Here is a 16,901-nt window from a genome sequence, read left to right as displayed (position 1 = left end):
AAGTATAATGTCCTTGTAAGTGGATATCAGGCCCTTGAAGAGCCAAATTTTGTATTTTGGTAGACAACCCAAAAATGTGATGTCCATATGTAGGAGGCTAAAACAGTTGAATATTTTGTCTGTGTGTGTGTGTTTTTTTTTTCTAACTTTTTAACTCAACCTGATACTGTCATGGTCCTGGGCCATGTGGGCCCAGTATTCTTAGTTCCTTGTATTTTTGTATTTCGTTCCTTAGGCCATGTTTCCTGAGTTGCCCTGTTGTGTTGTTCCCTAAGTGTTTTCCCTTCGTGACTCTTACCCCCTGTGTGCCCCTCTGTGTATTTATGAGCCCTCGTCTCTCTTTGTGTTTTATTCTATGTTTTCCCCAGCCCGTTATGTCTGTGTTCTCCCCGTGCTCTCTCTCCTCCTGTCTGAACCTCTGTACTTCCTGTTTTACTTTGCCCGTCTCCCGTTAGTGTTGTGTTCACTCCTGCCGTGTCTTGTTATGATTATCAGTGTCACCTGTGTTCCCCGTGTGCTCCCACTTCCCTCCTTAACCCTCTGTGTATTTATGTCTGCGTCTCCCTCAGTTCTGTGTCGCGTTCTCCCTCATGCTGCGTGGATTTCCCTGTGTTCCTTGGTGAGCTTTATGTTAGTTTTTCCCCAGTCTAGTTTTGTATCGCCTATCATCTTCTGTTCAGCAATAAAGCTGCATTTTGAGTTTATCCCTTGAGTCCGTGAGTTTTTGCGATTGGGTCCTCATCCTGCCTGCCACACAGCGAGCCATGACAGATACACGATAAACTTACAACTGACACACATATTTCTTCCTTCTTCTGCTCCCTTTAGAGGTCCCCACAGCAGACTATCTGCCTACTTCTCACCCTATCTGTAGCCTCCTCTTCTTCCACACTACCCTATGCATATCCTCCTTAACTCCATTAACCTCCTCCGTAGTCTTCCTCTTTTCCAACAGCCTGGCAGCTCTATCTTCAGCATCCTAGTGCAATGCATGGACTATCCCTCCTCTTCACATGTCCAAACCATCTCAGCCATGTCTCTCTAACCTTGTGTCTAAAACCTGAGCTGTCCCTCTGATGTACACATTTCTAATCCTGTTCATTTTGGTCACTCCCAATGTAAATATTTGCATCTTAAGCTCTGCCTCCTGTCTTTTTGCCAGTGCTACCATCTCCAAACTATACATTTTACTTGTAAATTTTCACTCTTGCTACTATCCTTCTGTCACTAATCACCATTATGTTATTTATACGTTATACATACGTTATACATGTTATACATACATTGTTATACATGTTATACATTGTATTATGTGTGTACAGCTGTACACACATAATACACATGCAGAGAAATGTAGAGACAAAGCAGGAGCTAGATTTTCTCTAAATGCAAAGGGGGATCAGTGAACTCACCATCCACTAGGACAGATGAGCACATATCCTCAACACATTTCCATTTGTTTTGCAGCTTTCTTGTAGGGTCATGCTTTAAAACCAAATGCACAAGCTGATGAATGATCTTTCTTGGTGTCAGACAGACATGAGAAGTACCTCCCAAAGTCTGACCTGCATAGGCCTATCCACTCAGTGTCCTCCTGGTTAACATGATTGCCGTAGAATTACTAAACTGCCGTGAACTGAATAATTAAATTGAGTTTGCAATGCAATAATTTACTGATGTTACTGGTCTTTATGTTTTTCATTACCAAATTGTATAAATTCAAGTTTATTAGCAGAATTTAACTGAGGTGGCATAGTGGCTTTAGTGGGCAGGCCTGGACCCCCAAGGCTTATCCATAATGCCAATACTGGGTTTACCCTAGGTATTTAAACTCAACCAACTTCACTGTTATGCCTGTTTTCCTCCTATTCACACACATATTATATCTCAGTTCTATAAACGTTCACTCCTCTTCTCTCGAGAACAGACCTTCACCTCTCCAGGCTCTCTTCCACCTGCTCCTTACTCTCTCACAATTTTATCATTAAGACTATAATGTTATAGTCCACTGAGACTCTTGCTTGACCTCATCTGTCTGGCCATCGTTCCCTTCCACCTGGTCTCCTCTAAACACAATATATCTACCTTCCTTCGCTTCATTATTATCAGCCAGCTCTTTCGCTTTCACAATCACGCACTCATTCCCGCCTATCTTTCTCTCTTGTTGGCTCTGAACATGCCTTCCCCTCTCCTGTTTCTTTGTCTCCGGCCACTAGTAGCACAGTTTCTATTGGCACCTTGATGGCAACCTGCATGTAAATAGCATTCTTAATGGTCCGCATGCTTGATTTGGTAAAACTTTATGTTGAATGACCTTTTTGATCTAACCCAACCCATTTAGCCAGGGACTGGCACTAGGAGTACACTGACTTATCGTCTATCAGGTGGAGTTAAAACGTTTTTTGACACTCAATATGATTGTCATTATGTCACTCTGTTATTCGTGACCTTTGCCCCATATAAGCGGAACTCTTCTTCTCTGGGTTTTGTTTATTACATAGATATGTGGGGCACCATGTGATTAGTATGTGGTTCATCGTAATTCACTCATTTTAACCAAGTTGATCAATAAGATATTCATTACGATAGTAATGGAAGTGATATAAGTGTCATTCAGCAACAATCGCAGTAAGTTCGAACTGTTATTCAATCAACGAAATTGCGGCGACCGGCGACTTTTTGTTGAGTTTAGCAACCAACTTACACACGACAGCCAATCGTAACCTACAACGCTGGATAATGCCAACATTTCATTGGCTAGAGTGGGGGGCGGTCACTTTAGTCTCTCCTCTGGTTTCACCCTGAAATAATTCCGACTGCTTCTTCAGTGAAGGTTCATTGCGGTGACTGTGTAACGCTAGCTGTCTGTTATATTTAAACGTTTCAGCTACAATGTCTGGCCGTGTTCTCGTCGGAGTTAAGCGTGTCATTGACTATGCAGTTAAGGTAATATCTTAGGTCAAATTACCTATTTTCTTTCGCGATTTTAAAGGTATTTTTCTTTGCTCACTTATTTGACATTCTGTGCTCTGCTAGTTAATGTTAGCCTAAAATCGTCAGTTGGTTGTGGAAACAAGAGCAACACCACACCACTGACCGGTCATATTATTTTGACAGATAAGTTGTTTGTCTCTAGCCAAATTCATGTATTCATTTATTTAATGCACAATACTGAGAAGCTGAGTTTGTGTTTAGCAGGGCAGCAAACGACTTCTTGCAAGTTGTATAACATGTCTGTTTGAACCTCTGGCATAACTTCCATGCAAACTGGGCAGTGACTTTCCCAAATTTTAAAGTAGTTTGTAAGCCAGGCGTGTATGTTGCAGGAACAGTTATTCAAATGGGAATATTTTTGACTGTTTAACATTACCCTTCAGTTGAGGTACAGCACCATAATCAATAAGCAATACTAGCTGGTGTATGTTGCAGCAAGAACAGTCCTGCCTGAGCTGCTCTCAGCAGGATCCGCACAGTGTTAAAGCGACTATGATTACTATATCTTCAGCGGTCTGATAGGAAGAGGTCAGTACTTTCAGAGCATTGGCTTTATTTATTTTTTTCCCATTTTAAATTGTGTGCAGTTTGGGGAAATGCCCACGCGTGCTTGCAATGTCAGATTAATCAGAATCAGAATCAGAATACTTTATTGATCCCTGGGGGAAATTATTTTTTGTTACAGTGCTCCATTTTAAACCAACATTAAGACAAGACAGACAATACACTAACTAAGAATAGTACAATATATACATATATATATATACATACATACATCCATACATACATAAGTCACTCATAAATAAATAGTTGGAAAAGAAACATGTGTAGTTGTAGCAGCAAACAGTGTGTTAAGTGGATGCGTTGTACAGGGAGATGGCCACAGGCAGGAATGATTTCCTGTGTCGTTCAGTGGTGCTTTTCGGTAATCTCAGTCTCTCACTGAACGTGCTCCTGTGACTGACCAGCATGTCATGGAGTGGGTGGGAGGTGTTATCCAACATTGTCTTTATCTTGGACAGCATCCGCCTCTCCGACACCACCTTGAGGGAGTCCAGCTCCATCCCCACAACATTGCTGGCCTTACGGATTAGTTTATTAAGTCTGTTGGCATCTGCGACCCTCAGCCTGCTCCCCCAGCATGCAACAGCATAGAGGATCGCACTGGCCACAACGGACTCATAGAAAATCCTCAGCATTTTCTGGCAGATGTTGAAGGACCTCAGTCGCCTCAAAAAATAGAGACGACTCTGGCCCTTCCTGTAAAGTGCTGTGGTGTTTTTAGCCCAGTCCAGTTTATTGTCAATGTGTACTCCAAGGTATTTATAGTCCTCCACAATGTCAGTGTAAGTGTTCTGATGTTATTTTATATTTTATCACTCGTGTTTTATATGACTGACTGATTACTGCAAGAATTGAATTTTTAACTGGTAAGTGTTCTGTATAAGTGAAGTTGCATTATATTGACTTTATGGCAGGGTCCATTCACAGAAATGTTAAAGCCACTAGGTTTTTCTTATTTTTTTATTAATGTTTTTATTTTAATTTTAATTTAATGTTTTTTATTGTCATACAATGACAATAAAAAAATCATTAATATACTGCAAATATCCTGGCCACAATTGTGGAAGACCTTTTCCTCAACACCCTGCCCAGTCCCTTGAGATGTGTATATACTTTTTCTCAATTTGGCATGGAAGTCGCAGCAGCTCCAAAGCAAGGCCTTATTGCCCAGTGCCAGCAACAGTGCTACCTTTGTGACTTTCCAAAAGAGTAGAAGTGATTATAGTAGCACATCAATGCCAGTGGTGTCAGAATTGGTTATTTCAGACCAATTTTTAAAAAAGATAAGATTAGTTAAAGGTTTTCTGCCAGTTAGATTAAATCTGTTTAAATATCCATCACTAGATGTATTTACCTTTTTAACACCTTGTATTGGTTCGGTTCATTTCTAAGCTTCTGTCATTGTGTTTGACAGGTTTCTTTAATTTAGCTCCTCTGTAGTGACCCCGTGTTATTGTTTTGTTTCTCCACAGATCCGTGTGAAGCCAGACAACACTGGCGTGGTGACAGATGGCGTTAAGCACTCAATGAACCCCTTCTGTGAGATTGCTGTAGAGGAGGCGGTCAAGCTGAAGGAGAAGAAGCTTATTAAGGAGGTTGTGGCTGTCAGCTGTGGGCCACAGCAGTCGCAGGTGAATGAGCTGGGGCGAGACAGTAATTTAGCAAGTTAACTGCTTTTTGGAGTTTTTTGGAGCTGCTGCAAGTTGAGATAGATAGATAGATAGATAGATAGTAGGGGTGCAACGATACACAAAATTCACGGTTCGGTTCGATACTTTGGTGTCACGGTTCGATATTTTTTCGATACAAAAAAATGTTCATGCCTTTTTAATTTGTCATTTATTAAAATTATAAATATATATTTTAACTCAAAAGTACAGTTTTTAAATTTAACCCTAACCCTTGTGCGTGTTTTTTATTTTGACAGCGAATGCGCACCTGCGGACCACTTATGTGCAGCCCTGGTTATTTAGCTCGTCATATTGCAGCCACAGAAATTCTTTTGTCCATGAAACCATAAAGCTGCACTTTCTTTTTGCCTTATAGTCTGATTTGTCATAACTTCTCCGTTTTGTGGTAAGCTTTTCTTTGGCTGTCACTTCTTCACCCTGACCTGTCTTATTTGGCTCAGCAGAACTAAAATATATATCTGTCTGTGAAGGTTCTCAGTCATCCAGGTCATCGTAGTCAAATATATATCCTGCTGCTTTTACACACGCACTCACATAAGCTCAGCGATTCTCTGCGCGATCAACCTCTCACATGTTTAAGCTGCGGGAGATTTCACTTGTCATGTTTGCATAGTAAGCTAACAATTAATAAGACGATGTCAGAGGAATTGGTGCACAAATTATCATCACTCACAGATCAGTGCTGTCGCTCTCTATACACAGTTCGCACGATTGCAAAGTGAAAGCAAAAAAACAAGCGCAAATTCAAACACGATTTCAATATGTCACATATTGACAGTGGCTCACCGATGCCAATGACATAATTACCCAGCTACATTTCTGAAAGAATGCAGAAGCATTGACATATATTTTTCCTTCCTACAAAAGCCCGACGGGCAGGGAAGAGATAGATTTTGGTAGCCCGACTGAAAAAAATCGCTAGCTCCGGGACGTCGGGCTAGCGATATTGCAAGCCCTGTATCTGATTGAGGAATCACTCATCTTTGGAAAAGAGAAATGTCTCTTTCCAAAATAAAAGCTATACTATCCGCTTCTTCTGGGCTATATTCTCAGCAGCATATTAAACAGCTGTCTAAATGACTCGGCTAAAGTTAGTAGCATGCTTGCTTGTTTTTTTTTCTGCTTCCACTTGTCTTTGCACTAGGATGATGTCGGCGTAAATGTGCAGTCATATTCGTTGTGTTCCCACTAGTGCTTTCAGGTTAATCTCGTTGAAATTACCTTAACGCCACAGCACGGCAAATCTCCGTTAACGAGCTACCGCCGATCGCCCCGTGCATGGGGCTAGACGGCCAACACGTTAACGAGCTAACTGCGCTAACACACTAGTTCCCACCCATGTAATTGAGCATTGCATGGCACATCCAACATACTGTTTTACTTTAGTCCATGACTTGCTTACCTTCAGGGTCATACGTCACATGAAAACCAAAATAATTCCAAAGGCCAGATCTGAATGAGGGTGGGGGAGGTCCATGTTGTAAGGGGAGCTTAACTTCTGTCTCGCTAGCTTGCCCTGCGCTCTTCCTTCTGACGATGCTGTCTGTGTTGAGCGCTCAGTGAATCTGCGTTCGACTACTCCGCCTAGGCTGCACTGTCGAGCCTAGGCGGAGCAGTCGAACGCAGATTCACTGAGCGCTCAACACAGACAGCATAGTCAGAAGGAAAGTTGATAAAATAAATTACAAATTTTGTATTGTTCGACACATATGCGTACCGAACCGAAAGCACTGTATCGAACGGTTCAATATCGATACGAATATCGTTGCACCCCTAATAGATAGATATCTATCTACTTTTTTTTTTTCAGGTGTATTATTTTACATGTAAAAGAACTTTTGAAATCCCATGCATATAACCTGTCAGACTCACAGTAAGCAGAAAGTGATTATTATGATGTTAACATAAATGTACTTTTAATATGTTTAAGGTTATCAACGATTATAATTTCAGGGTTGTCATCAAACATCAAGCCAAAGAAAAGTTCTCTTACATGTGTTTTTTCTAACTCAGGAGACCATCCGTACTGCCCTTGCCATGGGGGCTGACCGTGGCATTCATGTAGATGTGAGTGGGAAAGACTATGAAAACCTGGGACCCCTTCAGGTCTCTAAGATCCTGGCAGCTCTTGCCAAACAGGAGGATGCTCAGCTTATTCTCCTTGGCAAACAGGTTAAAGATTTCAGTTTATTTTCCTCACACTCTCTCAAATTGCGTTCTTAGTTTGCGTACTCTAAAGAATACTTGCACTGCTGTTAAGTAATTAAGGACTTGTGTTTATTTCATAGGCCATCGATGATGATTGCAATCAGACTGGCCAGATGACAGCAGCTTTACTGGACTGGCCTCAGGTAAGACTACCTTAAATAGTAGCACTGAGATATTTGACCCCATAATTATGTAGGTATCAGTTTATTTTCTTTCTTTTCTTTTTTTGTAGATTTTCTGTTTCTTCGTGGGTGTTGTATAGCAGTAATGATAAGAGGATATGTTCCTGTTCCCAATAGCCTTCACTAACCTTATCAAAGTTGGTAAACACTAGTTTGCGTCAGTAAGATCCACAGTAGTCCTGCACATATCAACAAATCCAAAGTCAAAGGCTGCCTGGATAGATGGAGTGAAGTTCTCCTTTGGCTGGTTAAAACGGAGCATTTTAATCTTATTTACAGTGTCCAGGTTGGGCACTTGGATAGACAGACATTGTAATGTAAATGTCAAAAATTGTTTATAAATTTGGGTTACATACATTACTCCTGTAGTCAAGATTATTTGTAGTTGTAGTTACACTAGCAAACCAGCAGATGGTATTAACTGAGTCCCATATAATGGGTAGCAGATGAAAATAGAGGAACAGTTCCCAGGGGAGATCCTACTGTGATTTTTTTTTTAATGTATTTATTTTGTGAAATTATACGTATCTTCACATTGCAGGGTACCTTTGCATCAGAGGTGTCCTTGGAAGGAGACAAGATTAATTTGGTCAGAGAAATCGATGGTGGTCTGGAACATATTAAGATCAACACACCAGCAGTGATCACTGCAGACCTTCGACTCAACACCCCCAGATATGCCACACTGCCTAATATCATGGTAAGCAGCTGAAATGATGTTCAGAAACGAAAGATGCTAAAAAGTCATTAAGATCATGTTGCTGATTTCTGGGACAAGATTAGAGACGGGTTCTGACTGTAATTGCTGGGTTTACCTTTAAGACCTAACCTGCTATAAAGTAGTTAAAAAGAAGAGTAATTCTTTTATTCACCCTTTGTGCATAACTTGTTTCAGAAAGCCAAGAAGAAGAAGATTGTTACTGTGAAGCCTGCAGACTTGGGGGTGGACGTGACTTCACGGTTGGAGGTGTTGAAAGTGGAGGAGCCTCCACAGAGGCAGGCAGGGATGAAGGTGGAGACAGTGGAAGACCTAGTGGTCAAACTGAAAGAGGCAGGGAGGGTATAGAGGCTTAAGCATATAAGCTGGGAGTGCAGAACCTAACAGAGGTGAGTATCAGTGAATTAATAGTTTTCATCAGAAAGTTGAGCAAAAAGTTACATTTTTAAAGACATCAGGGTCATTTTCTCTGGCATGACTAAGCACCTTCTAGCTCACCTGCTATTTTCATTTTCTTTCCCCTTGCCAGTGTGCCTCAGCAACGTATGCTAGATCTTCTCGGCTGGTGATCCCATGTATTAGTATTAATAGGTTTCATGCATTTATGACCTTTCCACCTGTATCTATATCTTAAAAATCCCACAATTATATTTCTGTGCAAACTCTAAACTATATTTGTTTGAAAAAAGGTATTAATTTTTTATTATATCAAGTAATTATAACAGGCCTTTTTTACAAAAAGAGATTAATAGAGTATTTTTAATTTTAAGGTATTCTGGGAAAAGGAACAATGCATCATTAATGAATTGGTAAAAGAAAATTGCATACCACAAATTAATTATCCACAATAGACCTATATCTACCTCTTGATTACAACTTTTTAAGAGTGCAGTAAAATTAACTCTTGTGATGAATGATAAAATTGTTTGTGTAGACCATTATTATCCTTTTTTATAACAATCTCATCTCATTTTGAGGGGGAAAAAAGTCACATTTATTTTGTTATAGCAAATGATATTGTGTGTCTTGTGGCTATTAAAGAAAAAGTAATTAAAGATGCTAATTGCTACTCTTGTCTTGAATTACTTATCTATGTTATTTTCTCTCCTTGCAGGACTCTCTAATGAATAACGAGACTGAACTACATAAGCCCAACCACAGGACAAGCTTATGTGTTGGTCTAATCCCTCTGTTTGAAACTGTGGCTCCTGAGGATATGCAGGGAGGTACTGATAGAAGTGGAAAAATATTGAGACACACTGTCCTGCAGTCAGACAAGCCCAAAAGAATAATCTTGTCTTGTGTATGCATTTGAACTTGCAGAGTAGTTCATTTGTTTCATTATATCACAATGCTATAAAAAGCGGTGTTTATGCAGCAATTTAAACCCAGAATCTTCCCATCACTCATGTTGCTGTTTGTATTGAACTGTACCCAAACTTCACCAGTTTGATGCATTTCAGCTGCTTCATCCTCATCTGTTAATTCTTTTATATCTGTAGTCAGACATGTTAAGAGGTGCAATTTTTGTAAATGACGTATGTAAATACAGAACCACCCAACATGTTGATTTGAAGATGTCTGCTAGCATTAATATCTTGACTACTGTGACTGAGTTCAAGGATTGACTAGACGGTGTCTCTCAGTATGAGCAGGGGAACGTGATCCTAAATTGGAATTTTACCGTAAGCGCCTAAGTTCTCTTTTGATTGTACAGAACATCACAATAACAATAAAGCAGCCAGTCTTTTTCATATCTACAGCTGTGTCTGGTCTCTTGGCGTTTCCTTTGAGTTTACAGTAGTTTCATCTTATCCTTTAAATTTAGTCTGCAAGGCATTTTTTAAAACCTGTGAAATGGCAGCAGTTTTTTTTTTTTTTAATTTTTAATTCTGATGTTCATTTTGTACGCAGAGTATTAGTGACACAAAAAATATTGTTTGTTTTGAAATTTTGAGATTAAACTTGAAATGCTAAATATTAATGCTAAATACTGTTTTACTAGTTATAGTCCAAAATGTGTTGCTCAGATCTCTTATCGTGCCTTATTTACCACCATATTGTATTTATGTGGTAAAAGACAAATAATTTCCAAGTTACCAAAACTGATTCCTAAGTATGATTTTTTTTTTTTTTCTTCTTCTTTTTTTTTTTTTTTTTTTTTTTTTTTAATTTTTATTTATTTATTTTTCTCCTCTAACCTGTCTACAAAAGGCATTTTGTAAAGGGTATAGTGGTATAGTACCTGTGTAGGTTTTTGACTTAAAACAACAGGTTTAATCTCAAACTAGTGTTTCGAGTTTAATCTTAAGTGTGGTCCTAATGCTTGTTGTTTTTTTTTTTTTTGTGTTTTTAAGACTAGTAAAAGCGTGATTCTTAGGTCATGTGTCTTTAATCTGTAATGTATTATTAGAGCACCTGTGAAAAGAAAAATGGAATCCAGGTTTCAGAAGACGTTCCAACATTGTTTGCTTAGAATAAAACAGCAAAAACTGCCTCCTCCTTTACAAAAATAAGAATAAACTGAGAAATTGTAAAAGTAACCTGCAAATAAACCTTGAAAATGTGTTTTCTTTTGGTTTTTTTACACTTTACAGCACAATTTCAAAATATAACCTAGTTATTGTAGTACTTTATTACAGATTTATTGTTTTGATATACTCAATTGATTGATTTATTCCAAACTACAAATGTCACCTTTTTTATGTTTTGGTCTCCATACAAAAAGCCTAGTGTTTTTTTTTTTTTAGCACATAGGTATGTGATTGAAAACTGGGTACTGTATGAACACGGGCATGGACAGGCAGGCCTCTTGACTTTCCCATATTAGCATACGTCATTGACTGCTAAGATGAGGGTACCGGAACTATGGTGACGCAGGTAAAGTTGTTACTTAAACGTTCTCTCCACCTCTTCTTTAGTTAATATACATGGTATATTTATACCAGTTGTATTAAGGAAATGTTGATATGTTATTTTATCAGCAAGCAGATACAAATAAAGGGGCTGTTGTGTGTAATTACGTAAGGGGCGTGGCCTCACATGCACAATCCGAGTTGGTACAGGTGGGATACTCACGCGCCTGGTTGTCCGCTGGAGCTTCCGCTGATACAGAAGTTAGCGCTTTAGGACTTTACAAGACGTTTTTGTTTTTCGTCTCTGCTTTTACACTGGAAATGCAAACGGTTGCTTCTAAGAACAAGCGTGCTTAAAGTTTTACAAAAAAATGCCTTGTGTAAAGGAATTCAAGAGATTAAGCTCGTTGTTTCTGGCCATTTTATCATTTTTTACTTTCCAAGGTGAGAATAAAGCGTAGTTACGCCTTATGACACTTATCTGTGTGATTTTGTTTGTTAGTATTAGAAATTTTTGTGTCATTTTTAGGGTTAGAAAAAGAGGGCTTTGTTGTGCGTTTCTGTAACGACAGCATTGTTCCTGATTGTAAGATTAAACGACAGTAATTCTGTTTAATTGGCATTATTTTGATGTTAGCAGACTTATTGCGTGACCTTGCAATTTCCTTTCTAATTCAGTTACTTGGCTACATCCTCACAGGTGCCCGCTGTGAACTGCTGGTTTCTCCTGCTGGTCCCAGTCTGGTGAATGCTTTAGCTGGCGAAAACGTGACTCTGGCTGTGTCCTTCAGTGGTGCCCCTGACCCAGTTGTTAGTTGGTTTAAGGGGGTTTTAAATATTGCTACATGGACTATAAACTCCAGTGCTGATCCACCTGTAGCTGCAACTTTCAGTAGTGTAATCAGGATAGACAAACAAAGTGCAAATCTCACCTTTTTTAATGTTCCACTTAACTACACCAGTGACTACACCATCGAAATGGTTAAATCTGGAATGAGTAAAGCCTCAACTACTTTCACTCTTAAAATATTTGGTGAGTGGGCATATCTGGCTGGAAGACGTGCTGTTGTTGATGGCTTAGATAAAATGTTAAATATAACTCTTTAAATATTAAACAACTGTTTAAATATTTGAGACAAACCATAAATGAAAATTAAAAAATGAAATCTGACATTTGAGAAGTTATGCAGTTTATCTTTTATATGTACCTGCCGTCTTAATAAGGCTGATGCATTAGAAAGGAAAGGCAGTACACTAGAGTAGATATATTCATCTAGTGGTTCTTCTTTCCTTTCATGTTTTTATTTACAGAATACATCCAGAGCTTGACTCTGAGCTCACAGCCGGGTCTTATCAAAGAGGGAACTGAGAACTTCACCCTGCAGCATAGCATGCTCCAAGGAGTGTTTGAGCAACAAATGTGGTTCTTCAATGGCATTGAAATAAAAAACAGCTCACACTATTTAGTGAAGACACAGGCAAATAGTCTTGTGATCCTCAGGCCAAACCGAAATGACACAGGAGAGTACGCTGTGTTACTGACAAACCCCTTCAGAAATGCAACGGCATCTCAAAATGTCTCTGTGCGGTGTAAGTTTAACAGTTTAAAAGTTTTACAGTTTTAAAGTCTTCTTTATTTATATACGTATAAGTTTCTTTATTTATATCCCTGTTTTCTCATAACTCTCTATGGTGTGTTATAGATGGACCTGATGAGCCTACACTTGAGGCCCATCCACTTCAGACTTTTTATTTAGCAGGAGACTCTTTGAACCTCTCCTGTCAGGCTAATGGATTCCCACAGCCAATCTCTGAGTGGGTCTTTGGTGGGAATATCATTTCCCTAAAAGGAGTCCTAAATCTAACAAATGTACAAACCAGTCAAGGAGGTGTTTACACATGCAGGCTGGTCAATGAAGATACAAAAGAAAGCCGCCAAAAGAACATGACCTTAACTGTTTATGGTATGTGGAAAAGTAGACATTTTATCTTTTAGGTCATGTTTTTGTGAAATTGTTCTCAATTTGGATTGAAAATTATAGTTTAGTTTGTCATGGTTTGCTGTACATAGAACATAGTGCTCATCTAATGCTGTTTATATTTAGAATTTATTTAGAAATTTTTCATTTCTAAATAAAATATTTAAACGTGTACCCAGACATTAATAACAGATTCATTTTATCTTGGGACAGAGCGGCCAGTGGGCAATCCTGAGTGCTCGGTGCAGTCAGTGAATGCCATCAACCTGCAGTATCACTGTGAATGGGTAGGGGGAACCCCACAGGCCCAGCTGTCTTTTCCAGAGCTAAGCAACTCCAGCAGTGGAGCAGGGAACTTCAGCTTAACCGTCAATGCATCAGATAATCTAAATGGGAAAACAATCCAGTGCATGGCAGAACACCCGGTTGAACATAATAAGTGCAATATCACTGCAAGCAAGTTTTAAATTTTTAACTCATAACAAATCCACATGATGTATGCATAATGTGTTTTATTGACTTTGGCAGTCGAGTCTAAACAGGCACCTTGTGTTCTCCAGGTGGTCCTGTAGCATTCCTTCCAATTATGAGAACCACAGTTGACTCTGGGGGCAAAATAGTGGTGACAGTCCGCTGTTTCAGTGAGGCATCGCCTAAAGCTGTTGTGTCATGGTTCAGTAGCAATGAGACTGTCACCAACGGGTCCACATACCAGATCAGCAGCAACACCTCACAGCTTATGATTCGTCATTACAATGTCAGCAACTTTCTTCTCCAAAACTACACCTGCACATGCAGGAACCCTCTGGGCAGCAAGAAAAGAGAAATTCAGCTACAAGGTATAACTCACTTGTTCAATTTAATTTTATAGAGAAATATATTTTTTACAGTACCATGTTTAACAGGTGATGGAAGTTACTAGTTAAAATAAATTGTTAAAAAAAGGGTTGATTACTCAGATCTTTAAATGTACCTGTCTGACTATGTAATAACACTGGCAATTAAAAGTAATAGTCGACATTCACATCTACTAGGTAGATAAAAGTATAAAATTGTATTCAGAAAAACCTATGTAAAACAGTAAAGGAAACATTAGTCAGATGAGTGAAATTGTAAGGACATAAATCTTCAGCTGGTTTTATAATTAAAATAACTAACAAAAATAACCAACAGTTTCTTGTTTTCTCAGTTCTGAGGCAGTAATGTTTAGAAAGCAGTTTGAGCTTTCAAATCAAAGTTGAGAAAGTGGTATCAAAATAATTGTTATTTGCAGATCCACTTAAAAATAAAATATTTAAACATATTTTGACATTTTTGTGTCGACTCTAAAGTTAAATATTTGCCATTAAAATGTAAGGATTCTGCTGCTTTGGAGTACTGCTCGCATTGCTTGAAACAAAGGTACAATGGGCCCTCAGAAACAGAGCTAAGTAATACCTGAGAATGCAATTTCCTTTCAGACAAAGCTCTTCAGTTTTGGTGTACCCTCGCCTCCCCCCTTCTTCTGCCCTTCCTTGATCTCCCCTACTCTCACAATCCCTCTCTCTTTCCAGGACCATCCATCTCAGATTCCAGTTTGTTCCCTAACCGAAACGGAACCATCGTCACGTTGACCTGGGAGGTCCCATCTATGTCTGTTGTTACAGGTACTAAAATTAAGGGAAGGTCTTAAATGTGCTAGTTTGACTTATCTTCACAAGATTATCTCTAAAGAAAAAACACAGAGACACCCTTCTTGTTTTGATATTCCATAACCCATGTGAATGAATACTGCTAGTGTGAAAACAGAAACTCAAAATAGAAGATAGGGGTGTAAATAATGTGTTGTCTGTGAAACTACCATCTACATGGAGCTGTGTTTTGGGCAAAATACTTTAAAGATGAAACTACTAGGAAAATCAAATGCCAGTTTTGGTTATGGCTAGTATCGGCTAGTTTATGTATATACAATTATCCGTTTCAGTAAGCTCTAACATTGATCACTGAAATCTTGAGAGATCTGCTAGAATTAACTGGTTTCCTCTGTGAATTGTGATGCTACAAAACAGAATTGTGTGTGATTTTGTTAAGGGTTCGACATCCAAATGAAAGGACCAGACCTTCTGAGCAAAAATCGCAATGCCCCTCTGACTAAAAGCAGCTCAAATGTATATCGCACAATCCAGCAGAAACCTGGTTCTGCCAGGAGTACGGATATCTTTTTCCTTGATCCCAAGCTGACCTACTGGTTTCAAGTCATCCCCAAAGCTCGTATGACCAATGGAGAGCCATCTAAGAGCCAACGAATTGGTCCAGGTATAGCACAGCTGTCTGTGTGAAACAGTTCTTATCTCATTGTTAGTGATGAGCCTACAGTAGTAACATTTTTGGTTACAGTCTGTCGTGTTGATGGCAGGTGAAGGACTGAGTGGTCCTGCTATTGCTGGCATTGCAGCAGGCATCCCCTGCAGCCTTCTGTTCCTTCTTTTGCTGACTGGCCTCATCTACCTTGGTGTCTACTGCATCAGGAACAAAAGTAGGTGAATTTAAATGTGAATTTAAATACTAAATATAAATCACATTTACACTGACTTATTTACTTTACTTACTGTGATGCTTTTCTTTGGACTTTTATGTTTGCTTTTCATAGGTCATCAGCCAAGATATCCAGTTCCCAGAGCAGTTGATAAGGTTTGAAATACACTAGACAGCATAATTAATGTGCAGGAATTTATCTGGATAGTTTTACTGCTAGTTACATTTAACTACTTACATTTATCCCACTGTACTCATATTGCATTTGTGTTGAAGCCTGGTTTATTTAAAAAAAAAATTCACATTGCACAATGAATCGTTGTTATATTTGATGATTACATTTTGTGCATGTCATGTCCTCCACAGGTAAAAAACAGCCAACCAAATATCACTGCGAATAACATGCTGAAAGGAGTGCTGAGGTCCCCCCCTGACTACAACAGGTTACAGAAGGTAGTCTTACTATAACAAATAAATAGATGTAGTGGGTAACTGTTTCCATTTATCACAGAAAATAAGGGTTTTCTCTTTTTTCTTTTAGACTCTCTCTGAAAAATCAGTGTCTCTGCCCGCATTTATCCCTCCTCCACCTACCAGAGTTGCTACAACCGTCTAAGTTTAAAAAAAAACCAAAACATGTGTATTGATGTGGATGGTAACTCTTTTTGTATATTTATTTTGTATATTGTATATCTAAAATAAGGATCTCTATTCTTCTGTCATTCTGTGTGTCTGTTATATGTGAGAACTGAGATTTCCACTTGTAGATGGATGTGTGTGTGTGTGTGTGTGTGTGTGTGTGTGTGTGTACACACACACACACACACACACACACACACACACACACACACACACACACACACACACATATATATACATATATACAGGGAGTGCAGAATTATTAGGCAAGTTGAATTTTTGAGGAATAATTTTATTATTGAACAACAACCATGTTCTCAATGAACCCAAAAAACTCATTAATATCAAAGCTGAATGTTTTTGGAAGTAGTTTTTAGTTTGTTTTTAGTTTTAGCTATTTTAGGGGGATATCTGTGTGTGCAGGTGACTATTACTGTGCATAATTATTAGGCAACTTAACAAAAAACAAATATATACCCATTTCAATTATTTATTTTTACCAGTGAAACCAATATAACATCTCCACATTCACAAATATACATTTCTGACATTCAAAA

The 16,901-nt window shown here is 38.7% G+C and overlaps 2 protein-coding genes across 2 annotated transcripts; both read left to right on the top strand.

Moving 5' to 3' along the window:
• The first annotated feature begins 2,692 nt into the window (after window positions 1-2,692).
• Window positions 2,693-10,119, top strand: etfb (electron transfer flavoprotein subunit beta). The gene is made up of 7 exons (XM_086311075.1): window positions 2,693-2,946; window positions 5,031-5,189; window positions 7,263-7,421; window positions 7,538-7,600; window positions 8,181-8,339; window positions 8,535-8,746; window positions 9,472-10,119. Exons 1-6 carry the CDS (start codon window positions 2,893-2,895, stop codon window positions 8,703-8,705), a joined length of 765 nt encoding a protein of 254 aa, XP_086167201.1. The 5' UTR covers window positions 2,693-2,892; the 3' UTR covers window positions 8,706-8,746; window positions 9,472-10,119.
• A 1,316-nt stretch (window positions 10,120-11,435) lies between these two features.
• vsig10l (V-set and immunoglobulin domain containing 10 like) lies at window positions 11,436-16,429 on the top strand. The gene is made up of 12 exons (XM_086309945.1): window positions 11,436-11,656; window positions 11,913-12,245; window positions 12,524-12,802; window positions 12,916-13,176; window positions 13,405-13,647; window positions 13,752-14,030; window positions 14,745-14,837; window positions 15,262-15,486; window positions 15,587-15,706; window positions 15,821-15,861; window positions 16,072-16,158; window positions 16,247-16,429. The coding sequence occupies exons 1-12, from the start codon at window positions 11,584-11,586 to the stop codon at window positions 16,319-16,321; spliced, it is 2,109 nt and encodes a 702-aa protein (XP_086166071.1). The 5' UTR covers window positions 11,436-11,583; the 3' UTR covers window positions 16,322-16,429.
• The last annotated feature ends 472 nt before the right edge of the window (window positions 16,430-16,901 follow it).

The sequence above is a fragment of the Aulonocara sp. 'chitande type north' Nkhata Bay genome, linkage group LG11, assembly GCF_057382095.1.
Source record: "Aulonocara sp. 'chitande type north' Nkhata Bay isolate Kocher_YH1m ecotype deep benthic linkage group LG11, A_spYH_male_GT1.1, whole genome shotgun sequence".
Taxonomy (NCBI): Eukaryota; Metazoa; Chordata; class Actinopteri; order Cichliformes; family Cichlidae; genus Aulonocara; species Aulonocara sp. 'chitande type north' Nkhata Bay.
Note: the sequence above shows the minus strand (reverse complement) of the source record. Positions and strands in the feature narration are given on the sequence as shown.

Bases quoted from the DNA above. Each gene is read 5' to 3' on its own strand.
- vsig10l (XM_086309945.1), top strand. From the start codon at position 11,584: ATGCCTTGTGTAAAGGAATTCAAGAGATTAAGCTCGTTGTTTCTGGCC. The intron at 12,803-12,915 runs GTAAGTTTAACA...GGTGTGTTATAG, and splicing joins TCAAAATGTCTCTGTGCGGT to ATGGACCTGATGAGCCTACA. The intron at 14,838-15,261 runs GTACTAAAATTA...GATTTTGTTAAG, and splicing joins ATCTATGTCTGTTGTTACAG to GGTTCGACATCCAAATGAAA.
- etfb (XM_086311075.1), top strand. From the start codon at position 2,893: ATGTCTGGCCGTGTTCTCGTCGGAGTTAAGCGTGTCATTGACTATGCA. The intron at 5,190-7,262 runs GTGAATGAGCTG...TTTCTAACTCAG, and splicing joins GTGGGCCACAGCAGTCGCAG to GAGACCATCCGTACTGCCCT. The intron at 7,601-8,180 runs GTAAGACTACCT...TTCACATTGCAG, and splicing joins CTTTACTGGACTGGCCTCAG to GGTACCTTTGCATCAGAGGT.